At 43.3% G+C, this 27156-nt stretch overlaps 1 protein-coding gene and 1 long non-coding RNA gene across 3 annotated transcripts in view; one reads left to right on the top strand and one right to left on the bottom strand.

Moving 5' to 3' along the window:
• LOC306972581 overlaps positions 1-27156 on the bottom strand; it is a 132044-nt gene that overhangs the window by 89717 nt on the left and 15171 nt on the right. The window lies entirely within an intron of this gene.
• The window catches only part of unc5db (unc-5 netrin receptor Db), a 591396-nt gene continuing 577736 nt past the window's right edge, over positions 13497-27156 (top strand). For both annotated transcript variants that reach the window (XM_079567276.1, XM_079567275.1), the window contains exon 1: positions 13497-13919. In XM_079567276.1, the coding sequence (XP_079423402.1) occupies positions 13835-13919 (85 nt within the window). In that variant the 5' untranslated portion in view covers positions 13497-13834. The remainder of the gene's footprint in view (positions 13920-27156) is intronic.

Raw genomic sequence — 27156 nt, 5'->3', positions numbered from 1 at the left:
ATAGAAGCTACCAAGCTCTTCCACGTTTTCCCTATTTAAATATGGTTACGTGAAGTGTTACACTACAAAGTATAATTACACAAAAATAAACAATGTGGATTTTCTAAGCGGATAAAAAGGGGAACTATACGAGAAGCTCCCATTGAGGGTATGTACATTACATTTAACCAGATTCAGAAGCAACTTTATTTTACGTAGTGTTTTTGACCACTTGCGATGACGATTCCAAAACTCAAACGCAAAGAAATAAATCACAAACTTGCAAAAAAGTAAAAAAAAAGTAAAGCAGTCCCAGATCTTCAGCCCTGCCACACCTGTGGAGGAACTGAACGTCCAGCTGTGCCAAAGGCTCTCCAAGCGCGCTCTGCGCTATTACGCATCACACCTTCCCAACCGCAGCAGCGGCTACCATTCACCACTCTCATCATTTATTATGTTTATTATATTATATGTGTAGGCTAGGTTATCGCCATTTCACTCACAACAACAGCGACACCAAAGCACAACTTACCATTGATGCCTTCGTGAGTCCTTCTTTTCCTCCATATGCGTCACTGCCAACTCCATAAGCTCTCCAGTCACTTCCATCTCTGTCCTCAAACGTCCTCGTGTCTCAGACTCCGTGTCTCCCGTACGTCCGGTTGTCCGGTGACCGCGGCGAGCATCGGATCCTGCGCCGGGTTCCAGTGCGTATGATGCGGGGAAAAACCACCGGCGTCAAGCCAGCCTCCACTTGCGAGCTTTTGTTATGCTAGCTCTCCACGGGAGCTGCGGGTGCGCTTGTTTCGCACACCTTGATCGTGCCCTACTTATGGACCACCTTCAAATGTCAGCTGCCCAAGGCTAACATCTTATCATATTGTTAACATGCCAAGTCTTGTATCAACATTGAAAATGTATCAATTAACTGTAGCATCAACTCCATAATAAAAAGAAAACAAAAAGGAACTCCGACAAAGTCGGGCCTCGGCTCCGCTGCTGTTCTCCACAAAGTCCTGCGTCTCTGTCAGAGTTCCTCTGGAGAATGTGCTGCCAAATGTCCTGATCAAACTGATGTTGTTCATTTCTCCGCAGTTTCGTCATTTAAGGATTTACGCTTTGTAAAATGGGCGTAAATCAAAACTTTTTTGATAGAAATATTGAACCTTTTTTAATATTCAGGCCCTTCATGTTGGTAGGTGAAATCTTGTATTTAGTTTTTCTTTTTCTTTTTTGCTCTCCATACTTTTTTACTGTTGGACAATTTGGCTGATTGAAATTATTTTTACTGGCCATTTGCTTTGCTACAGCCGGCTAACAGAAACCCTGGTGAGTGTTATGAGGTGAATTTAGCAGAAATTACTGTACATGCAACTCTCGTCATGTGTTTTGTAGCTTGAAGTGTCTGGGCGGCACGGTAGCACAACGGTTGGCGCTTGTGCTTCATAGCTACTAAAAACATGTACAATTGATTAATCCTCCAGTTCTGGCCTACGCTGGCTGCTCACTGCTCCTGCAGGTCGCCCCAGCGGCATTGAGGATGAGTCAGAGGCAGAGAAGGAATTTCCCTACGAGGATTAATAAAGCATAACTTAACTTACAGCGACCTATTGTTTTTCTAGACTCCTGTTTAATGCAAATGAGCTTGAGACTTTTCACTCTGATTGTCATCCCACAAATATAGGTTGTAAAGCAAAGTATTGATCGTATAAAATCACTGATTTATGATGGAATTGGTCTTTAATGTATAGTATCGAGCATCCTCAATGCAATAGGGCCCCCTGCGTTTTTTCCTGGGCTCCAGTGCACCCAGGCTACGCCACTGTCCACAAAGAAATGCTCCACACCAAACAGTCCAACTCTAACATTTTGCTGAACAATGACAAGTGGAACATCTTTTTTTTTGGATGATTGGCTTTGCCTTTTAACTAACAAAGCGCCGTGCAGCTGTAGTCCCTCTCTCCAGTGAAGAGGCCTGTGCCGTACTGAACCAGTTTTTGAGTTCTTTGCTGGATCCGAACAAAAGCCTGGCCACTCTCTGTGTTGTGTGCCTGGCTGGAGGTACTTACTGTGATTGCACTGGCCATCATTTTCAATAAAAAGCAGTAAGAGGTGAGTCACTGTCAAGTATCGCCCTTAAGTACACAGCAGCGAGGGCCATTGTCACGAACGGCCGGGACAGAACACACTATTATCTTTACAATGCTGGGAATAGCTCCGGAATGACACGCTTTCGAGTTTTAAAAGTAAAAATCATTCTATCAAACTGAACTTACCTATTGGAGTCTGCGAGATGGTTAAAGGTATCGTTCACACTTAAAGGAATAGGCCACCGTTTTTACATACTGTGATATGCTCTTACCTCACTTTAGACGTGTTAATATATCCCCGTCTGGTCTTTGTCCGTGCGCTCTGCCAGGCAAACGGAGCACATACGCAGCCTCTCCCACATGTCACATAGCTCCAAAAAAGCTCACGATAGAAGTTACCAAGCTCTTCCACGTGTTCCCTATTTAAATAAAGTTACGTGAAGTGTTTTCATGCGAAGTATATTTACACAGAAATGTAACGTGTCGATTTTATAAGCAGATAAAAAGGGGGACTATATTGTGAGGCGTAATGATACGAGGAGTAAAACGTCCGCGCAGTAACTCCTAAAGGTTATTGACGGAAGTGAGCGGGGGAAGTCTTTAGGAGTTACTGCGCGGACGTTTTGCTCCTCGTATCATTACGCCTCACAATATAGTCCCCCTTTTTATTTGCTTATAAAATCGACATGCTACATTTCTGTGTAAATATACTTCGCATGAAAACACTTCACGTAACTTTATTTAAATAGGGAACACGTGGAAGAGCTTGGTAGCTTCTATCGTGAGCTTTTTTGGAGCTATGTGACATGTGGGAGAGGCTGCGTATGTGCTCCGTTTGCCTGGCAGAGCGCACAGACAAAGACCAGACGGGGATATATTAACACGTCTAAAGTGAGGTAAGAACATATAACAGTATGTAAAAACGGTGGCCTATTCCTTTAACGTTTTAAAATGACATAACAAAGGGAAGCTGGATTGCCTAAACATGTTATAGTTTCTAAAACTCAAACGCAAAGAAATAAATCACAAGCCCCTTGACATACGCACTGGAACCCTGTGTGACAGATCAACGTAGGGATCAGGTCAACGTCGGGAAAACAAAGCGGAAGTGCGCAACGCGGATGAGCACCAAACAAAGAATTCAAAGAATAATTCCCTTGGAATCAACCCATCGGAGAAACTTTGCATGTGGTTCTTAGACCAAGGCATCATCCACTCCACACCGATGATGAACAAAGGACCTGCTGTTTAGAATTTCTCCACGCTCAAATCTTTGGCCACTCAGGCGAATTTGTCCTTATTACAAAATGATTCAATAAATATTGCGCGAGGCCCTACTCAGTTTTCTACGATAGAGCGGTGCATAACATAGCCTGTGTATGTGCTGCAGCATACGTTTTTCTCGCTTGTGCAGTCGCACAGGCAGAGCACAGGACTCCCGTCCATGAGATTGTCAGTTCAATTCTTACCCCAATTCATTTATTTTCTTTAAACTGGGCACCCACTTACAGTAATATAACGACTTGTTTAAAGGCAATGTCTCGTCATTTCCACATAACCACCCAAACAGCAAGGCACCGATTTAAGTTCTTCCCAGTGGTTGACCAATATAAAGAAAATAAATGACAATACACAACTCACAGAATGAAGCAGTTTTCGAGACAGTCACGTGACCAGATGTTACTGAAAGACGCTCCGATGCAGTGTTTCGAAGCAACCTGCTTCAGGAAGAGCGATACAAGCTCCGGAGCGCCGAGTTTTTTGGCCATTACTACTTAGAAGTAATAAACCAATCACAAACAACGATTGTATCTCACATTCTGCCGATGAATCAACGTAAATGTTGCTCCTGGTTTTGCATTGCCGGCTAGCCACAAGATGGCCGCCACGTTTGCCATGTCAACGGGCCTCATGTCTCGACTCCTCCGTTTAGCTCATTTATAAATATGCACCTGTGGATTCTCCGCTTTGTTGGAGAGCTGATATTATAATATTCCCCATAATGCACTTTTTTCTTCTTTTGTTGCCCAAACTTTATGAATTCACCTAAATGTGATACATATGTTGGTACTCTATTCACCTTATTCCATCCCACCTACTTTTGTCTCTTTTTGCCCCGCACTTCCTTTATCATGACACTCCCGGTAGAGCACGAAGTCCGTTCATTAAGCGGAGAACGAGGGAAAATGTTCGGTGCTAAAATTTGGCGTACAGTAGATTGACTTGTGCAAAATGCCCAATGTTCATTTGCGCCAACACGTCGACACTGCGCTGTTTCTCTGGGCGGACTGAAAGCGGCTTTGTGTCCGTTCAGGAACTGACTTTTCTCTTGACGACTGCAATCCTATGTAAACTAACACAACTGAACGGCGGCACCCACGTGAACCTCCAGAATAAGGTGAACAGATGTAGAAACATATTTGCTATCCTGATTAAACTCGAGAAAAAGTTTCACTTCAGGTGTTGTCATTTATGCTCTTAAAATTGTACTAGAATGCTGTGACTCCCACCTTTTTATGAACGGAAAATATATACATGTATTCCCTCGCTAAAACTTCTACACAGTGTTGCACGTATTCCGCAGACTTTACCCCAAAAGTTTAGTGTGGATCTTGCAGTTTGGCTCCAATACTCCTGACACAAATTCAAATGTAATGCTCCGGGCTGGTCACACCGATTACCCGACATCACATCAGTGTCGGGGGAAGCCATAATTGAATGCACTCTATCTCCAACACAAAATCAGGTCAAGACTTTCCTCCTTCTCCTCCCCAAAATTTGCAGCAGACGAGAGCAAAGCGCGGCAGATATGTGACACATCAGCAGCAGGAAGAGGCAGGAAACTGACAGAGGAGGGAGGATTATTATGAAAAATAAAGTTGTGGTTTACAGAAAGTGTTTATTTGCGCTTACACTGACACCATTTTGACTAAACTGCAAAATATAAGGCTTATCGGGGGAAATGTGCATATTTATGGGATTTCTGGGTTGTTGCTTTTAATGAGGAGACGGAGGGAAGACAGGTGGATCTCATGGTAGAGTATTGTATTTTACGTACCGTCGATGCATCCCTCAGGGCACCAACCGAAGAAGCCTAGCTTAAAAAAACAAATGTTAAAAAATTAAACTTTTTAATCGCCAGTGTCTCTAATCTGTCTACTCTCAATGTGAATTCTACCCTTTTCTACCCCATTGTTTTGCTCATCACCTCGACTATTGCATTGAATATGACTGAATATGATGATTGCATTTAATTTTTTTAGAGGGCCGGTCTTGACCCAAAATTCCCGGGCCGATTTTTTTCTGCCAGTCCAGCCCTGCCACCATTACACCAGACTCACAGCAGTAGAGATCGGCCCCCATTATTTTCCTCTGCAAGAAGGAGCACTGAAGCAAAGAGCGGCAGTCCTGAGGAGAACTACAGGATTCAGGACACCTGGGCCGAGACCAACGTTGAGCTGAAGAAACAACCTAAATGCAGATACAAAGCGACGCTGCTGAAACAGCCAACCACAGAACGGACACACAACAGCTGTCTGGAACCCCCTCCCCGGTTCATGCACAGAGGGATGGTTTGTTGACACACCTATGGCGAAACTGTGCTCAGAAAAACATAGTCATCGCTGCCCGGCAAAGCTAAACAAAGCTATACTGAACTGAGCTCAGGGAAGTGAATTGTCGACTTTGGTGTGAGTGCACCTTCCCACGCTTTGTCCCTTCATCCATGTCCTCCCTGTCCTATCTAGTCACCCCTGTACTCTCATGCGCTGTCATGTTACAGTATGTGCTGTCCCCTCATGCCATGTAATGCCATCATACCATGCCCTGCCCATCCCGCCCTGTCATGTAACGCCCTATCATACCATGCCCTGCCCATCCCGCCCTGTCATGTAACGCCCTATCATACCATGCCCTGCCCATCCCGCCCTGTCATGTAACGCCCTATCATACCATGCCCTGCCCATCCCGCCCTGTCATGTAACGCCCTATCATACCATGCGCTGTCCCATCATGCCCTGTCATGTAACGCCCTATCATACCATGCGCTGTCCCATCCCGCCCTGTCATGTAACGCCCTATCATACCATGCGCTGCCCATCCCGCCCTGTCATGTAACGCCCTATCATACCATGCCCTGCCCATCCCGCCCTGTCATGTAACGCCCTATCATACCATGCGCTGTCCCATACAGCCCTGTTATGTAACGCCCTATCATACCATGCGCTGTCCCATCCCGCCCTGTCATGTAACGCCCTATCATACCATGCGCTGTCCCATCCCGCCCTGTCATGTAACGCCCTATCATACCATGCCCTGCCCATCCCGCCCTGTCATGTAACGCCCTATCATACCATGCGCTGTCCCATCCCGCCCTGTCATGCAACGCCCTATCATACCATGCGCTGTCCCATACAGCCCTGTCATGTAACGCCCTATCATACCATGCGCTGTCCCATTCCGCCCTGTCATGTAACGCCCTATCATACCATGCGCTGTCCCATACAGCCCTGTTATGTAACGCCCTATCATACCATGCGCTGTCCCATCCCGCCCTGTCATGTAACGCCCTATCATACCATGCGCTGTCCCATACAGCCCTGTTATGTAACGCCCTATCATACCATGCGCTGTCCCATCCCGCCCTGTCATGTAACGCCCTATCATACCATGCGCTGTCCCATCCCGCCCTGTCATGTAACGCCCTATCATACCATGCGCTGTCCCATCCCGCCCTGTCATGTAACGCCCTATCATACCATGCGCTGTCCCATACAGCCCTGTCATGTAACGCCCTATCATACCATGCGCTGTCCCATCACGCCCTGTCATGTAACGCCTGGTCCAGTCACACCAAAGCTGTCAAAATTCACTTCTCTGGCGACGACAAATTGGGACAAAAACACTGCAAAACCGACGGCTAAAAACGTGATGAAAAGCAACTAAACGGTTTCAAAAACACAGCAAAAACTTACACATTTTTAGATTTGGGTAATGCCAAATAGGAGAAAATGTGCTCGACTACAGATTAAATAGAAGCCCATAGGCTTCTATTTAATCTCTCTGCAGTTCGTCCAGGGTCATCATAGGCTTCTGGGTAACAGTTCCGGTCAAGGCTGTCCTTGTTCGGTCAGTAAGTTTAGGAGGACGGCCGGGTCTTGGTAGGTTTGCAGTGATGCCATACTCTCATCCATTCCTCAATGGTGTATTTAACTGTACTTTGAGAGATGTTCAAAGCTTTAGAAATCTTTATATAACCTAACCCAGCTTTATACTTCTCAATACCTTTATCCTGGACCTGTCTGGTGTGTTCTTGGACTTCATGATGCATCTGCTCCCCAATAGTCTCATAATAGACCTATGAGATCATCACAGAGCAGCTGTATTTGAACTGACATTAGATCACACACAGGTAGCCTCTATTTAGTCATTAGGTCAACATCTGACGGCAATTGGTTGCACTAAAAGGAAAGGGTGCCTATACTTTTGCACATCACAGTTTTCAGTTTTTTATTCATAAAAAAAAAGTAAATTATGTATAAATTTCATTTCACAATTGTGTGTCACTTAGTGTGTGTCTTTCAATTAAAATTGTTTTTTGTTTATGGTCCATATGGCATAATGTTGAAAAGTTAAAGGGGGGCCCAAACATATGCGTACCACTGTATCACATAAATGCCTATAGTTTACTTTGGGATGGCTAAAATAGTATGATACAGATCCTTAAAATAATTCTTGCACACTTTCCATGAATCACATAAACTTTATTTCACTTCTCAAATATCACTGTGTTTGTCTCCTATATGATATATTTAACAGACATTTCTAATCCAGACAACCAAAGGAAAATCATGAAAATTTATAGGGGTGCCCAAACCTTTGCATACCACTGTATAAATATGCATAATAAAGTAAGAGTAACGTTACTTTAAAATAATTTCACTCAACATCTACTTTATAGATTGAAATGAAGCATTTGTCGCATAAATCACAGTGGAAAAAGTAACAATGAGTAGGTAATTTATTAATTACTTTAATTTATTAGTAAATTATTCTATGGACACAGACATTTATATGGTTAGTCTGGCGTTATAACTGATTTGCCTCAGGTGCTCTGTAGAGTGCGTAAGACTGTCTTTAATGCAGGCTAGCTGATATCGTAGAAAGGCGCTAGCCTTCCCTTAGCCTAGCGCCACAAAACTCTTCAAACATAAGAACTGCATGAATTACAAAAAAATATCTCCAGGTATCAGCAACACTCTGGATAACTAGCTAATAACTAACTACAAGCTAGTTTATCGTTAGCTAACTAACTATAAATGAGGCCCTATGTCAAAAATCCTGAAATATTGATTCCCACTGGTGCATGCAGCTGTTGTGTCCCGTTATGGTAAATATTGTGACTAAGTTAAATAAAAACTGGAGAAAAGTTGTCACAAATAAAGCCTGGACATTTATTGACACATGCAAGTGACGAGAAACATGGAGTTCCTGAGTACGGAATGTGCTCTGAGGAACAGAGAACAGTTCACAGTATTTATGCATACAGTCATCCGAATGGACCAATTGTGTGTCAGGTCTCAATGATCTAAAATGTACTGGGACAATGATGAAATGTATACATTTAAGATGCCAGAGATACATGTGTCGCCAAAGCGAGGACACAAACATAACTTTACTTACAGATTAGATGACCTGACTTTGGGGATCTGGCTCTCTAAAGGGTCAAATGATGTAAGTTAATAACAGAGATCATAGGTCAAATCTATCTGCCATGAAAAACTAAACCCTAATTCCAAATGTTGTCAAATGGTCTGCAAGATATAAAAAAATTTTTTGGAAAATTTTATTTTTTTATCTAAATGGAAAGAAAACTGAATAACTGAGCTGATTTGCTTGTCCAACATGACACCAACAATTTTTTCAGATGCAGCCCTTGAAGGGACACGGCGAAGTTTAAAAATATTAAAACGATGTATTTTCCACTACCCTACTTACTCCAGCAATGTCCTAATGAGTAGAATGAGCCCAGACCGATCCACCAAAACCGCCGCTAAAAGCCTGCACTGTCACTCAAAAAGTTGGTATTTCGGGCCAAAGTACCAACTATCTCCTCTGTCAGGCACATAGAGACTGCAGTAACGCGTAAGACCTGAGGTGGCAGTCACGAGTAAAAAAAATGACAACTTATATCTATTCCCTAATCAAATTGTACATTCCACTCAATAAACTTGAAAAGGCAATACATGCGCTTATTACCACTTGTTTGGATTATGATGCTGTGGTTTGGACCAAGCATCCATAAACAGGCAGCAAATGGTCCAAAAATGTTGGCAGCACATCACACCTGAGCTCTTCTGTCTGCACAGAATCGACTTCAAGATTTTTGTTTATGGTGACGCTAAAACAAGCAGCAACTCCCTCTGCCTTGGTACAGCAGCATTTTTTTGCCGTATTCTGCGGACTGCATATGTGGTTTCTGTGTTCCGCGCTGTTTTGCTGGATGCTTTTGTACATCTTTGCCATGTTTTTGTGGGGTTTTAGTACTGGAGAGAGTCCAAAATGTAAAAAGTAAACAAACAGCTAGCTTATGAGCTAAAGATATTTGAGACCCACAAATTTCTTCTCCTGAAACACTGAAGAGGCACCTACAGGAAACAAGGAAGGGATAAAAGAGACATGGTGAAAGACTGTTGTGGAGCGGAGGGAGCTGTGAAGGAGGAGAGGAAGGACGGGGTGGCGGAGCTGAACAGTACGGGACACCACGCTCTGAAACAGGGACAAACCCAGGAGAAGGTGGACCATTTCAGAGGATCAGAGGAGCACTAAAGGCAGCCAGCCAGGTTTCCTCCTGTTGCTACGGTTTTCTCTACCTCCAAAAACATGCTGGTCAGGTTGACACACAGTGGTGGCGCGGCGCGGTCGCAGGGGCTCAGGACTAACACCTGAACACTATTTTGTTGAACGTGCCCAAAACGCACATGAAAACCAGAGGACAAAGAGCGTTTGCTGCTGCTGCTCCCCAAGTATGGAACGGTCTGCCCCTCAGCATCTGTTTGGCCCGGACGGTGAGCAGTTTCAAATCCGCTCCTAAACCCGACTTGTTTGCGCGTTCCAATACAAGTTGAGCTGCCCCTGCATGTATCCTCTAGTTTTCTTTAATTTCTCTATGTTACTTTTAACATGCTTTGTTCTGTATCTCTTGATTGTTGTTGACTGTATTTTGGGCAGCTGTGGTTGTTGTAAAGGTGTTGACCTTGACCTTGGCCATAGGTGGGTCACAGAGCGCTGTACAGTCACACACTGGTCCTTCAGGTTGCCCCCGCGATGAAGTACACCTTAACCTTTAACCACTTTGTCCGGAAAACTTTGTCCATTTATTGTGGCAATTATGTTTAAAGATAGGCCATTTATTCTCTGCTGCTGAGACCCATTACTTACTTAATCTCTCGCTGTGACTTTGTTAACACGTAAGGGCAGAGATCTTTTTTTTTTTGTTGCCTGGCCACAGGGTTCTTTTAGCGTTTCTTTGGGACTTCTTCTATGTCTTTTGTGTGTTGGTGTCACTGTCCAATCCATATCAAAACTTGCAGCGTAGTCCCCAGCATGTCCCCAGTATGACCATTTTCTTTCTCTTATAACGTGTCTTGCCTTTTTGTAGCACTTATTCAGTGGTTGTACGATGATACCAATGGATTTAGGAAGCTTTGTCATCTTCCATGTTTCTGCACCATACAATAGTCATGATTTTGTCACTGAGGATGTTTGATTTCCATTCTCTCTGTTGTTTATTTTTAGCGTGGCCCATTGTTGCAGTTCTTGTACTAATCCACGGGCAGTCCACTGGGGTATCTGGTTACAATGAAAAATGTCCAATAATCTGGGAAAAATTCCGGTCTGCCATCATTTTTTTGTGGCACAAATGCAAGCCCCGACAGTGTCAGATTTGAATACTTTTGTCAAAATGGTCAGGGACAGGAGTCACAGGAATGACATATGGTTTGAAATGTCTGAGCCTGCGGTAATGGTTTGAATGGTGCGCCCTGTATCCCCTTTAAATGTCCAAACGTCACCAGATATAAGGGTCAGGTTTTAGCTCAGGTCGAATTGGCCGAGGATAAGACTGACACTTGCGTTATTGTTGTGAGTTTGTTCTAAAATGCTGTTTAATCTCCTAACTTGTAAACAGTGCAAAAAAATCCCAAAAGGTCAGTTTTAAAGGTGAATTATGCAACTTTTTATGTGGAAAAAGTTTATATTTGTTCATATTTGGCCTTGACCCAGCGACTGTATGAGTGGTCAGCAGGGTGCCTCTCCGTCACAGTGGTCTCTATGACTCTCCAGGAGGCTTGTAGGTTTTCTGGCAGTTTTCATCAGTGGAAACCTTCCAAACAATTGATTCTGGGGCGTCTTAGAGACTACTGTGATGGAAAGTAAAGGCATCATGCTGACCACTCAGCCGCTGGGTCACTACAAGGCCAAATACGCACAAATATCAACTTTTTCCCCCCACAAAAGACAGATTGCACAATCCATACTCAGATTGTGGAAAATGCACAATCTGTGTATGGAGGTCTGATTGAGTCCAATATACAGTGCATTGCAGTAATCCAATCGTGAGCTGATGAATGCGTGAATAGTTTTTCGGAGCGGCTGAGGAAAGGCTTTACTTTTGCAAGAAAGCTCGCCTCAACTACTGAGTCAATTTGCTTGTGGAAGTTCAGATTTGTGTCCATTTGTGTTACCCCTAGGTTTCTGATGAGAGTGTAGGGGACGAGAGACTGGAGACCAGGAGCTGAACTGAGGGGGTTTTGAGCACCAAAAAGAATTCAGATTTGCACTCATTTAAACACAAAAGGTTCTGTGAGAGCCAGAGCTTAATGTCATCCAGACACCTGTGGAGGGACTGAGGGGTGTCTGGAGAGTTTGGTACAACCAGGAGGTAGAATTGTAGATCATCTGCATACATGTGAAAAAACACGTTATGGCTAGAGATGATTGAACCCAGGGGCACCATTAAAGTGAAAATAAAATCGGACCTAAAATGGAGCCCTGTGGCACACCAGACAAAGAGACTGCAGAAGAGGAAAGGTCACTGACAACATGGAAAAAGACCTGTCCATGAGGTAGGACTTGAGCCACTGCAGCACGGGTCCCTGAAGACCCACCAGTTGGGCCGGGCGGGTCAGGAGGTTGGAATGGTCCACTGTATCAAATGCTGCGGTGAGGTCCAGCATCACCAACAGCACTGTATTTTTCCAGAGACAACATGATGTAATTTGCCACTTTCAGTAGTGCAGACTCAGTGTTGTGGCATGTCCTAAAGCTCGACTGGAATTGTTAAGATTGTTTTATTCTGGTTAAGAAATGGATGCAACTCATTGAAGACAAGTTTCTCAAGGATTTTAGAGAAAAATGTGAGATGAGACACAGGTCTAAGATTGGATAAAACCGCTGGGTCAAGGTAAGGTTTTGTTTTATCAATGGCCTGACCACAGCCTGCTTAAAAAACAATGGAACACACCCTGACCTCAGGCAGCTGTTGAAGGGTGGGAGGAGACATGGCCCTACTGTGTCGAAAACCTGTTTGAGCATTTTGTATAATGTTGAGAGGACAGCAACTTTTGGACAACCTCAGAGAGCCGAGAGAGACACACTGGCTCAAACACATAAAGACAGCAGACTTATGGACATCCGGATGGCAACAGTGTAGTCCAAAATATTATGCAGTGTACCTGTGCTTTAACATTATTGTTCAGTTTTCTGGTTCCAGATGACAACTATAGGTATAGGTAGGCATTGAAAAATCGTATCGTTCAGGAATCGGTATCAAAGTAAAAAAATAATAACAACAAGATTGACTCTGTATGAGTTTGAGAAGCAGCCGGACCTTAGGGTGAGGCATACAAGTTGGAAGAACGATCACGAACTCGCTGCTAAAACTGACAAATCTCCCATGCGCATGGCAGTGCGCACAGGAGAAAAAGCGCGTGCCATGGTGATCTCAGGGACACACAGGCACGGACCTCATTGTTTGTGTGATATATTGGGTTCTTGCAATCTGCTTCATTGCGCCAATAACGATATATTTTGGCGATGTATTGTGCTGTCTTACCTAAATTAAATTATCTGTTTTTTTATTTATGTATTTATGGCAACTCTGAAACAATCCCCATTGCGCAAAAGGATGGATATAGAAACGTATTTCCCCGAAAAAGAAAGAAATAATGCAAGAAAGTAACATGCATCACACTTATGGTCCATTTTTCATCCATCCCTCGCCTCTGTGATGTGCAGCGCATGTTTTCAATGTAGCAGCTCCTGTGTGAGAGGGAGAGTGTGTGTGTGTGTGTGTGTGTGTGTGTGTGTGTGTGTGTGTGTGTGTGTGTGTGCGTGTGTGTGTGTTTCTCTCTCTCCTCCTCGCGCTTCCATTGGTTATCAGCACGCGGCAGGCTCGTGTGGAGAGAGAGGGGGGCACGTCTCGGCTCCGCGCACAAACGCACCGTCCGGAGTGTAGCGAAGATGCCCCTGCCTCTTCTCGCGCCAGCATCTTCCCAGTCCGCGTCCTTCGAGCGAGTCTACTGCACAGAGCTGCCCGGTTTGCGCTTTCTGCCACTTCCGCGGAGCAGCCGAGGAGAGGAGCGCGGAGGAGGACGAGGAGGAGGAGAGCGGACCGCACTCCCGCTGATCAAGGCACCGGCGGCTGCTGCTGCTGCCGCCGCCGCTGCTGCTCGGCCCGGGCGTGGAGGGCTACGGAACGCGCCGGGATGGGAGCGCTGACGAAAGGACATTACTTCGCCGCGTCTGGCTTCCTGCTGCTGGTTTACTGCGCGGGTGTCGTGATCTCCAGAGGTAAGACCCGCACTTTGAATCGATCCATCAAACAAGAAAAAAAAAAAAAGAAAAAGCCACACAAAGGTGCCCGCTTGTCTTTTACGCACGACTTTCACTCGGGACCTCACAACGCGTTTCCTTTCACACTTTGGGGAGCCGCTGCGCACACGTCTCCCTAGAAATAACCTCCCTCGCTTTCTGTCAAGTTCACCACGCATCCGATTTGTATTTCTCCAGGTTTCAGCGTTTTCCCTTTGAGCCGGGGCAGCCTGATTTAAATAACGCTGTTGTTGCCAATGCTTTGGACAAGGGGCTCTTTTATGTCGGGCACGCCTGTGAAAGCAACAGGCAAGTGTGCACGCGTCCTGGCTGTGTACAGACTCACAAAATCCGAACTGTTAAAGCTTTCCACCACTCTTTCAGTCACAGAAGACGCATCTTTGTGTCTCTTTTTTTTTTTTTTTTTTTGGAAACGCAGCTTTACGCGCGTCCCTTATCCCAGCGGCCAGGACGCGGGCCGGCATTTACTATATCGTTTTACGCGCCGGAGAACGGGAGCGAGCCATGTGCGTTTAAAGCGCCCGTTTTGATGATTTGTTCAAAGCCATCTGTTGGTGTGTTTAACAGCGATCACGGACTGGCTTTATACATATTTTATACGCGGGGAAATTGGTTCATTATGGGCTGGCGGTGCTCAGGGAGAAGTAGCAGCCTGTTGAGGATTGGCGCATGGTTCAATGCAAAGCTGGATGGATCGTGAAGCAAGAGTGGCACATTTTATTACTTAAATTGCCTTTTGTTTGTGTGTGTGTGTGTGGATTATATAGTGCATTCACGTGCATGCCATATTTACCGGATATCTGCTATGTTTCCCCCCACGTGTATTAAAGGGACTATAACAAATTTTGAACCTTTTTAGTCAAAATGTGACGAAATTGGTATTTTTTTCCTTCGGAGTCAATATGTGACGAAAGAGATAAACCCATTTCGTCACATATTGACTATTTGGGTTGACCATGCACAACATCAACAAATCATAATACGGCGCAAACTTCACGCATCATGATTTTTTTCCCCACAAACTTTCACAACATACCTTTATGAAGCCAAAAGAATTTTACCCTACAAAAAGAAAACAAAAACAAAGGTATAGCTCCTTTAAGCGTGTTATTCGTTGTCAGGGATGGTTAGAGGAAGGAGGTTTGGAGCTTGATTGGATTTCCTTTATGATCATTTCAAGGGAGAGTGGCGTGTTTGATGAGTTATACATATTTAATTTTTAGAGAACTAACCCGTGCTGCCTGCTGCGCAAAACAATTGCATTTTCTTTGTATCTTGATAAAAAAATATATGGTTTAGTTGTATGGCAGTAACAACTCATTGTTTGGAGTGGAGTCAAGTGAAACTATTGTGTGAGAGCTACTGCTGCGGATGTCCTTCGGTGGATATTGAAGCAGAGGTTGATTTTGAAGCGTCTATTCATGGAACTATATTAGCAAATGCCAGTTTTTAAAAGTTTAATGACAAGATCGATGCTTTATCATTTAGCCACGTCGTAATATCAGTACGTTGTCAGAAAAAAGGGTAGGGTATGATATAGAAAGTGACTTGGTTGTTTCAGCTCAAATAAATAAAACACAATGAAAATGAATGGTCTTTTGTGGAATAAGTGAACATGATTGTTCTGTTGATTCTATATGACAACATTTTTACTCTAGGTATCGATAAAGTATTGTATCGTGTCGTAAAAGGAACTATATCCAATTTTTAACCTTTTGTAGTCAAAATGTGGATTTTTTACAGTCACGGCCGTCATTTGGAGAATGACAAATCACAATTCAAACTTTATGAATCAGGCTTATTCTTTCTCAAATTACTATTTTAAAAACATTATTTTATGTGACCAAATGAAAGTCACGTATAGGTTCTTTTAAAGTACCGGCATCGACACAAACTTCTCAAGCCGAAGTCACGAACCCCTTCTAATAAGCATTGCTTTCTATATTTCCGTTTTCCGTTTTGAGGAAAATAGACTCTTTTTTATAACAGATTGTGAATGTTTTCTTGTTAAAAGGATCGCCTGGAGTAAAACATCATGCTTGGTGACATCAAAGCAGCGGTTGATTGTTTTTGTTGTGGCTCTGTATTAATTAGAGTATGTGCTGAACATGTTTCGCTTCCCAGTTCCGAGGGGCTTCTAGTGCTGGGGGAGTACATTTCACACAAAGGTATATATCCTTTAATACCACCTTCTCAGCACAAGTTGAGCCCGGTGTAGCGCTAGATTGAGGTCATCAGGACTCCACTGGCCACAGCCACCGATGCCGGACCGGTCTATTCCAACGGTCCATGCAGTGCCAGGTTTATTTTTACCACAGGTTGTTCTGGGTCATGTGTCCTACATGCAGATTGTTGTTCTACATGTTCACATTCGGTCATTTCTGGTAAGGATGGATATGGGGTTACAAGATCTTGCATCGTTTGGTCTTGGGTGTTGCAAGTTATTACTAAGAATCACGTCACGTATGAACACAAAGTTTTTAGGTTGAGAATCACGAGCAAAGAAACTGTGACGAGCCAGTGTGGACATTTTATTAGAGGGAAATAAAGGTTAAACGTCACACATATTTTCATGCGTTGGACGTAGCGATGTTTTGAGAAGCATTTTTTTTGGTTTCTTTTCTGCCCAGTGTTGCGTTAATTATCACCCAGATTCTGTATTGATGACGGGGGAGTCGAACCACTGCACAAAGAAGCACATCCCAAAGACTCTTAATGGAGTTAAAGGTCTGGACTCTGTGGTGGCCAGTCCATGTGTGAGAAACAGTGTTGGGTAACGGTACTTTGAAAAAGATCTTATTAATTTCGCTTGTTACGTTAGTGCGCTACTTCATTATGAAAGTAAAGCATGAAAGACTCTTGTGTTACCAATAATACATAAACATCCATAGCCTTCGTTCGTCAATCATTTTTTCCGATGTGCAATGCTCCGTTTCACAAACTGAGAAAACCCGAAGCTAACCCACGCAAACAGCCCGATACCAGTAAATGTATTTAATAACAGCAATAAATTCGCTTCACTAAGTTTTATTTTGTGCTGACAAATTACTGCAAAAGGCAACAATAATGAGCATGAACTACAGGCCTATTATAATAGTCGACTTCTAAAAGCTTAGCTTTGTTCGCTGTATTTAAACAGTTTGGCTTTATCAGAAACTGTGCCAGTTTTTCAACAAAAAGAATGTCTGTAAAGGAGCTCGTACAAAGTGCATTGAATTGGTAATAATAAACACACAACAAACTCAACTTGATTTAGATTAAACCTCAACCACATAACCAGCTATGAGTTTGTTGATGACGTTGGAAGGACCGATCCTGCCTAAAGCCAAGCATTGCTGTTTGGGAGGCGAGGGTGAGCTTCATTGTGGTTTTCTTCTTTAGCTTCGTTACAAGCTTCGTCTGCGTTGTCCTTTTCGCCAGTAAGTTCAAAACAATGTAAGTGCTTCCATGACTTGCTGACTTTCTGTAAGTGGAAGAAATGAGACGAAAGCGTCTAGATTACCTGCAAATTCAAAACTAACTTGTAACTTCACTTGCTACTCTGAAAATGTAATCTGATTACGCTAACGCATTACTAAGTAGCGGTTACCCAAAACACTGGTGCGAAATGCAAAACAATGCAATTTGAGCCCAATAAATCCCGGAATATGCCTAAACCATCAGGAAAGAAAAAACATCCATGCATCCCTGGTCATTCACAGTATATCCAGGTTGGCTACGGCTCCAGAGGCATGCATAAAATGTGGATAAAAACAAAATTAATATTTCATGTTCTAGTCTTATCTTATTCAAAACTGCGGCAAGAGCTCTTCTTTTGCTAATCACTGATCTTAGGTGTATATAGATAGTGGGATGACTCAGCACAGTCAAGGCTCAGGCTGAAAAGAAAAAAAAAAAGATCTGATGTGAAAATTGAATTGCACTTTTTCTGTGACAGCAAGACGAGGCAGACGATTAAAGGAAAATGTTGGCATTTCAAAAAGTGGGTTTATGACAGGGGTTCCCAAACTTTTCAGGCCGCAACCCTCAAAATTTGGGTCAATTTGAAAGAAAAGTGACAAAAGAGCAACACAAAAATGGGCCAAAAACACAAAAACTGGTCTACAACAGAAGAAGTCGCTGTCGCATTTGTGAATGTTCTGGAGAACCGTTTTGAAGCAGCGTAAGGTTTCATAGTCGCGCCAGTCCAGGCACCGCTGCCGAAATATATTATGTGTGCTGCTGACCAGTGTACTTTGGAAAATAAATGATCCTTCTATCTATAAAGTACCAAGGTTAAAGCATTCTTCATCGCTCCATAGGGAAACTTGTCCTAGTGTGACCAAATGAGCGGAGAGGCGTTGTCCCAAGCGCTTTTGAGGAGTTACAGGGGATCATTTGATGGTATGACGACCGACCCGAAGGAAGGCGGTTTGATGATAATGATGCCAGTTTTGATTTTCAATTTCATGCTTTCACCACGCACTTCTCCTATCGGTCAGTCATGCTTAGAGTGAGTGAAAGTGAATGGGCGGATTCAACCATTCAGTCAAAGATGGATGAACTCCCAAAAGAAGCACAGGTTTGATCATCTTGACATTTGATTCTGACGCTTCTTTTATGATCTTTCTTGGGCTACCCCACCATAGAGTTTGGGCTGGTTCAAAATCCCATCTGAAAACTCTTTGTACATAACAATAAACCACAAAGTCAAACCTTTATTTAGATGTCGTTGATCAAATGTTGAAACATATATTTAAAAAAAAACCTTGCAATGCATTGTTTCCTTTATGTCAGAAATCTTCAGCAAAAGTCTCAACTTGATAACTCTAATTTTTTTAAATTTTTTCCCCTATTCACCTGCCGTGTCTTGACTTAAACTCCTCACTTCCAGTTTTCGCTCCTCCGAGTTGTTCACTGTTGTGGCGCGATCACGATCACATCTTGGCGTGACATTTGGAGCTGTCTCTTGCTTCTTTTATGTACCACAACAACAACAACCCGTGTGTCGCCCACTTCTCTTTGAGGGCCCGACCATCTCGAAATGCCATGAGTGTAACAGCGATGGACCTTGCCTGGTCTCTGTGGGAGTTGCTTGCCCTCGGTTGCACTTAGGACATACTTAAGAATCAATGGAGACGCTGATGGAGGAGTCTCACGCGAGCGGTGATGAACTGAGGCCCGTCCGACGCGTAGTGAGGTCCTCGGGGGGGACCCTTTAAAAGGCTTATCACTGGTCACAGCTGAAGAACATGGACGCACGCAGAGGAGACGGGCTTCTGAAGGGGCAAGGCTTGATTAGAGCTGCCATAGGGACAAAGCAACACAGGATAAGTGTGAAGAAAGGCTGCTCCTTCGGGATGTAATGAGTGGACGGACTCTCTGTGGATTGAATCATGATTTGACCCCGCTGTGATCTGCCTGTCCGGAGAAACGGTCATTCTGCCAGACACGTTTCCAGAGAAAACATTTCTCTTCTTCACAGGGACAAAGATACTGAAGCCCAACATGTTGTTGAGCTGGGCGCTGACACATTCCAGTTCACAAGTGAAGACTATTGCAGAGTCAAGAGCAAGATACATTTTATAGTCTCGTAGGCGCGTTTACAGCCTATATGCCAGTGTGATGCCTCATTTGAAGGCCAAGACCTTCTAGTTTCTAATAATATGTGTGAGATCTGTGTGAGTGAAGCACAACTTACATGACATTTGCCGTTCCTAACCAAAATCATAACCCCGATTAGAGTTACCTAACTCTAACCTCCTAATCGGCACATGGCCATAGTAATAAACTGGAACGAATGGCAATTCTGGCGGCCATCTTGTGACTGGCCCTTGTAACCCAGAGCAATGTAATCGCATGGAAACACCACTTATTTCCATGATACTGTTTTGATCTATTTTAGTTATTTCATGACTCTTTGATAATTGTGACTGAACTGACTTATGTCATATGGCAAGAAAATAACATGTATGCAGTATTTCAAATGTTATTTCAGTTTTATTCACCTTATTCCACCCCGCCCACTTTTGCCTCCTTTTTGCTTTGTCTTGACAATTCCGTTGTCTTCACACTTCCAGTCGAGTGTGAAGCCCATTCATTTAAATGGAGAACAAGGGAATGTGTTCGCTGCAATAGTAATAAGAAGTAAAAAAGCAGTTACAAACAGTGGGTGTCACTCACATTCTGCCGTTGGATCAATGAAAATGTTGCTCCTGGTTTTGCATTGGCTGCTATAGGGGTTAGCCTTGCCGGCTACTCACAAGATGGCTGCCACGTCAACACCTTGTCCGATTTGGAGTTTTATTAAATATCTTTGCCCATAGTCTTGTCACGCTATTTACTATATCAACTTGTCGTCCAATAAATTGCTGAAAGAGAAAATATTATAATCAGTACAAGTTTTAACCTACTTGAACAATTTTCTCTGAAGCAAATACGTGTTTCATTGAGATTCAAGCAAATTGCAACTTGTCTGTTATAAAGGATGTGTCAATATGTACTTTTAGAACAAAGTATTTATGAGATTTCCATTGTTAAAGTTGGTTTCAGTGACATCAAGCGGTCCTCGATTGTATCGTTTATCGCGATATTTCCTGCCTCAATATATCGAATTTCAAAATTTGTTATGGTGACAATCGTGATAGTCCCAGAGGTTGGAAATGTGTCTTGTTCTGTTCGCCCCGTAGACTGTCGAAATCAAGAATGGATTTATTGAAGTCATTATTGAACACAGGCTTGTCATTCCTACCTCTATATGTTTTTCCTACCTATGCACTTTCCTTTCCTCTTTTGTTTTTGTTTTGTTTGATCAGACAGTGTAGAAGCCAGGGCACCGGCGGTGGAAGACAAACCTTACATTGAGAAACAGTTACATTTGAATTTACCAAGTCTCTCCAAACGGAATTATTTAGCGTCGAGCTGGTGACGCGGAACTGATGAATAACAATATAGCCCAACCGTCCCTTATCGTATCAAGATAAACGGGGAGTACAATAGCAAATTCTTAGTCCTGTCTTGCACTGGCCGCAGGGTTGGCACCAGCTGGACCATCAGTATCTCGTAACAGCCAATCACGGGCACACGCACGCACGCACGCCGTCCCCCCCCCCCGGCCCGATCCGATCCCGCTTCCGCCGTTACCGCGCCCTGTTAGCACCGACACTCTAATAAATGAGGAATGATCTTTTGATTCTGTAATGGCGTCCTTCTCGCCGACGCACAAAGGCTAAGCTCTGAAATGTAATGCGGCTGTTAAATATCTTTTTGATGAGGTGCCTGTTGATTCCCGCGGACGTGCAGGTGAATTTATTTCCGGGCCTAGTGATTAATTTATGTGATGTTTGTATTAGCGGAGAGGACGCTCGGGTACATAATCAGCCCGGGGATTAGCCGATGTTTGACTTTGAATTGTTGACGACGCCAGGTTCATTTTCATGCGATTGAGCTTGCCCCCTTATTCTAATTCTATCTATCATAAATATGCTCGGGGATTGTGGGCGCGGCGCGGCTAATGTCTGCCCGCCGCAAAGATGGATTTTTCATATCTATGTAGCCGGGGAGAGGCTGAGGCAGAAACGTGTAGGTATCGCAGCAGGGGATCTCCTTATTGTACGCAATTACCGGCACATAAAACATGAACGGCGAACATGCTCAAATGTAGCTTGCCGCAGTGCCGCGCCGCAAACTGTTTTGGAGGTTAATGCTACGGTAATAGACTCGGCATGGAATCACAGCTTCAGAAGAAATGCGTGATGAATGCTGGGTTGAATGGAAAAATAACTCAAACTGTGCAGTCTGGTATTATACAGTAACTATTGCAGAACATTGAGTTCAAGCTGCTAGAATTCGCTTTTTCCCATAGGGCATAATGTAAAAGTCTGCATGACCCAAAGAAAGTCTAAAAGCTAAACCTTTAGCTTGGATTACAGCACATTCGCTGGGGCGTTGTTTCCATAAGCTTCTGCAATGTCCAAAGATCCAGTGTTGCATTACTTTTTCATCAAGATCTTGTATTAATGATGGGAGAGTGTAACAGTGCAAAGCCTTCTCCAGCTTTTTCTCCCTGAACCACTCTTTCACAGTGTGAGCCCCATAAATCCTGGCATTGTCATCTTGGATTATGCCCGTACCATCAAGGAAAAATAAATCTATTGATGGAATAACCTGGCGGTCATTCAGGATGTTCAGGTCGTCGGCTGATCTCATTCTTTGTGAACATGGTGTTGCTGAACCTAGACCTGGCCTTCTGCAGCAGCCCCAGCTCAAAAACAATTAGTCAAAGGAGGCGTGTTATGGCATTATTCAACACTTTAAACATGGCAAGAAGCAATATTGACCCTAAAACAACTTGAAAATGGAAACGAGTCGTCCATTTTCGGTCCAAAGCCTGCAGAATAGACTCAGCCCTGCCCCTAAGCAGATGGCACTCAATATTATGTTTATATTACCAAAAAAAACAATGTACTTTATGGGAGGCAGATGCACACTTTGACATCATCAACACATTTAAAAGATCGGTGCACAGCGATTTCCAGAGACAGAACACACAAAGCCAAACTACACATGAAAACCATCTTAACTGACGGAAGTCCAATTAGGTTCATTAGATCTTCTAGTAATGATGCCAGTATGTTCCTATAGCCAGACCTGTGTGTTATTTCATGCCTTCTTCAGTCGGACTGCAGATGGCGCTGTCAGCCTGCTACTACAAGCAGGAAGACAGAGCCAAAAACTGCTCAACTTCAGAGTCACTTTTTGTTTTTCTTCCATTGGCAAGTCTTCGCCTTTTCTGTTGGTCAACTTCTCCTAACAACTTCAAAGGAAACATATAGTATCATGCCAAATTGGGATTTTTGAGCTTTTAACCATTCCTTAAGTCTGTTCCCCACAGAAAACATACCTGCAGAAGTATTTTTGATTCATTCACGCAGGTTTGAGTAATCCTGTTTGCTTCACTGGTTGTGCCTTCCTCTGCTAAAGCCTTCTGCATTTCAAAAACCCTTAAACCATCTTTTTCCACACACAAACATTATGTTAAGTTTGGAAGCATACATTAAAAGCATGTTTATAAGTCACAGTCATTATGCATGAAATGTCCGCTTTAAGTTGCACAATAAAGACTGCTTTGAATCCTTAAAGAGTCAAAGGTATTTTGCGAGATTCTACGCAGTTTAAAATGGCGCTCCTTTATGTGTGTCCTGTCCTATGTGTTGAAATGAATGGAAGTCCACGGCGTATTTCGTCAACGTGATCAGTGGAGTCTGCTCGTCTCCAGACTGTGCCCCGTCTTCAGAAGGAGCCTCACCACATGGCGAGATGAGTAGTTGACATATGGGGCAGACATTTTTTTTCATTTTTTCCCACTTTGCAGACTGCACCGGGCGGCTGTTCCTTAGTCACTGAACGCCAAAGAACATTCACCGAACAGATATCGCTTGATGTAGAAAAGGAAATCTACCTATTTCTCCCGCTATAGGGTGAAGACGTGCAGATGTGATTTGTTGCTGAATTGTCGGCAAGAGAGTCGTGGGTTTGATTTTAGGTTTGAGTGGGTCGTTTCTTTGTGGAAGGACCTCCTTTAAAAGCATAAAGATCAGGAGAAGTGGCCCACTGCTCCCGACAGGTCGCTCCGCTGTAATTGCAGAGGACAAATTCCATATGAGGACATGAATGTGTGACTTGACTCTCTTCTGTTTTGTTAAAGGATGGGCCGTTAAAAGTGATTTACGCCAGGATTGTGTTAAAAGGTACAAGTATAGCATTGTAGTAAATGTTAGGGTAAGGAAAACAAGTATCAGGGACAAAACAATTAGCAAAAATGAAATGTTAGATGACAAGTTTTGTTCCTTTGTTTGTGCCATGGTTGTAGACAATGAATAATGCAAGAAGGTATGGGAAAATCGTAAACCAAGCATCTGCACTGGATAAAAGGACCATCTTAAATGAGATAAATGACTTTGCTTGAATTATCTATATGTCAACCACTGATCTCCTTCCAGTTCAGTCTTGTGAAACATAATTAATTTAGATTTGTTCTTGGTTTAGTCCCAGCCATTTAGTCCTGCTGACGCACCGGTTTACAATTTATGCCAATGCTGGTAAAAAAAAGAGAAAGCCCGACAATATTAATTTGAAGCTTTATTGTTGAGAATATTCCTTTACCAGTCTAATTGGTTGAATGCTGCCGGGGGAAGGCTCTACTGTACAGTGTTGAAGTGCTGACGCTGCCCTGTCATAGGGCAAAAACAACAAAGGAAGCACATTCAAACGCAGATAAAAATTGAAAGTCTCAGTGTTAAATGAGGCAGGGATAATGACTCAACTGCAATGATCCAAAGCTAAACCCCAGCAATTGAATTTTAAGGTCAGAGCAGTGGCTCAGTGTAGCATAGTTAGTTTAGCACATTTTCCATTTTAAATGCCTTTGGGTACCTTTCCATTGGCGTTCCGTGGTTTAAATTTAAGTGGGCATATGCATCATAAAGGCCTTATACCTGGAGAACAATTTGTTAATTGGGAGGCTACAAAAATGTTAGGCAGGTTAGGAATGAGTTTGGACTACAAGCAACATTTAAGTTTAGTGGCGTCCTCTTCCATTGTTTGTAATAATGATTAAAAAAAAATAATTAAAAAAAATCAGATATAGAGCCTTTAAAGGGGGTAGATGCAAGTTGTTTTTTATACTCACTACTGCCACCTCAGGTCATATGTGTAACTGCAGTGTCCGATGTAAAAAAAAGTTTGAGTGACAGTGCAGGATTTTAGAGGCAGTTGTGGTGAACAGGTCTGGGCTCATTCTACACATTAGGACATGGCTGGAACATGTAGGGGGAGGAAAATACATAACTTTAACATTTTAAAACTCCGTATAGCCCCTTTAAGGCTTAAAAAAACATTAATATTTCACGTTTTAACATTTTGAAATAAAGTCAAAGTTGAGAAATTCCGGTAAGAAATGAAAGATTGGGCTGGTCGGGATTTGAAATTGTCCCTGAGCTCCCTCTGCAGGAAGTGTTTGTATGACATGTTATAAAACGGTGACAACGAGCTAGGGCTGCAAGGTTTATCGATATCGAATCACGATCTAGGTTTTGACTACTGCACTAACCAAACCTCAAGAAGCTGAGGTTCTTCATCCTTTTGTGTGATCTCAGGTTTCCATAAAGCAGATTCTAATATGTTCATTCATTAAAAAAAGGAACAGTGTGACAAGCACTCGCTTCACAGTCAGTGAAGTGCAGTTTCGAAAGTCTGCGTTCGCTCAAAATGTGCTTTCCATTAAGGGCTCTTCCAGTTGGAACATTAAGAGACAACTAAAAGAATGGCTTCCTGGTGAGCAAACCTGTTCTGTGTGTGTGAATGTGAGGGGGAGGGAGGGGCAATTTTAGTAGTTTATGGATGGGGTGTTGGACATGTTGTACTGTTTGTATATGTGTGTACTGTATGTCACATAATACATGTTTTGTGGTACTCATGTATGTTCTGTGTTGACGATACGTTTTTGCCCCATGGGACTACGGATGGAAATTAGCTCTGAGCTAAATCCGACATATCTACAGCACTAGTTGTCTGTTCATTAATGTGCATTATCCCATTGAAATTAATTAAGAAATGAAATGAGTGTTTGGATAGACGCTCTGTGATTCCAGCCCGGACTTGTTTTAGTCACGTGGCTGTCCCCCAGTGGTACTCTTGAAAAGGGCACCGTCCACATGAAACCAAATATTTTTGAAAGTAGATTATTGTGTATTGTTATTATTTGGGGCAGTTTGAGTTTGTTTGATAGACTAAAAATCTATGTCACAATCCCAATACTAGTCAGAAAAAAAAAAAAAAAAAACGCAATTAGGTTTGTTGTCAAAATCTTTCACTTTCAGCCAAATTGTACTCACACTTTTATTGATCAAATCAGCAGTATAAGAAATGACAGGATTGCTTAAAACTGTAGGAACGATGCAGAATACCTCTTCACAAAAGAAATCTAAGCAGAACAGCCTTTCATTTACATTACAAAATTCAGTTGCAACACCACCTGGGATGTTAAAACAGGGAAGTTCAGCATTTTTTAGACCCCCCTGATTACTTGTGCTGCGTACAGAGCTTTCTGTGCACCCAGAAAAGGTCAGATGTGTTATTTCCCCTCCGAGAAAGTAACAGAGGCCCATATTCCCCCGCCGCGGATCTGAAAAATGAATCATCAGCGGCGCGCGGGGACCGTGTGAAACGCCCGGGCCGCGCGAGACGCCCGTGCGCACTTCAGCGGGCAGATTTCCATTTAAATGAACCCAAATGACTGAACATTGGGCTATGATTTACAGTAATGATGAGGGTAATAAAAGCAAAGTCCTCATTCATATTGAGGGGTAGCGGCTCGTGCTTGAATCTGCTCCCGTTATGTTCGCGGGGGGAAACTTTTTTTTTTCTTCCCTCTTTGCAGGTATGGCTTGGTGAATAATGCCTTTGCTATGTCAAGACTATTACCGTCACATTCGAGAGCGTGGATTCATCAACCCGCCGCCTAACAGGTTTAATGCAGTCAGCAATCATCCCCCGCGGTCGTTCGGCTGGCTTCCTTAGCTCTTTTTTTCCCCCGCGGATTCTCGTTCGGTTCGGCGCGTGCCCCGATGGTTCTTGCACATTACACCTTTTTCGGAGGCGGAGTGTGCCATCAGTATCTGTCACTTTATAATGAAACGGCCTTGATGTATTCGGCCTGTCAAATGAAGATGTTGAAAATGCCAACAGACGTGACACAAAGCGGCACCGGCAGGGGCCTATTAGCAACAAAAAAAAAAAAGGCGCGGCGAGAGAGTTTCAGATGTATCAGTCAATGTAATTTTTGGGATGCCAGGGATGACTGGCTCTCGGGGGAGCCATAAAGGTGACATTCTTTTCATTGTAAATGCTGTGTATTCAATCACCGCAGCTCTGTATAATTTAGCGTTTGCCTTCTGTGAGATTTTGCGTATGTAAGTACAGGTATAACAGAGTGGGGGAAATTGTGAATTTAGAGTAAGGCAATGGTGTGAAAGATTGATGTCACACTACTTTGCCTGTGGCGCTGAATTGAGAATTGTTTTTGTCAATATGGAGTTTTTTTGGGCTGTGTTTAGATAACAGTGGCACTGCACCTAATCTGATCTGGATTAATGCTTCCTATTGGATGTTTCTCATCAAAATGCCATACAGGAATATAGATCGTGTCCCCTTCTGT

Source organism: Gobius niger (assembly GCF_951799975.1).
Source record: "Gobius niger genome assembly, chromosome: 1".
In the NCBI taxonomy this organism is placed as follows: domain Eukaryota; kingdom Metazoa; phylum Chordata; class Actinopteri; order Gobiiformes; family Gobiidae; genus Gobius; species Gobius niger.
The sequence above is the reverse complement of the archived record's forward strand: the minus strand, read 5'-3'. Positions and strand labels throughout refer to the sequence as shown.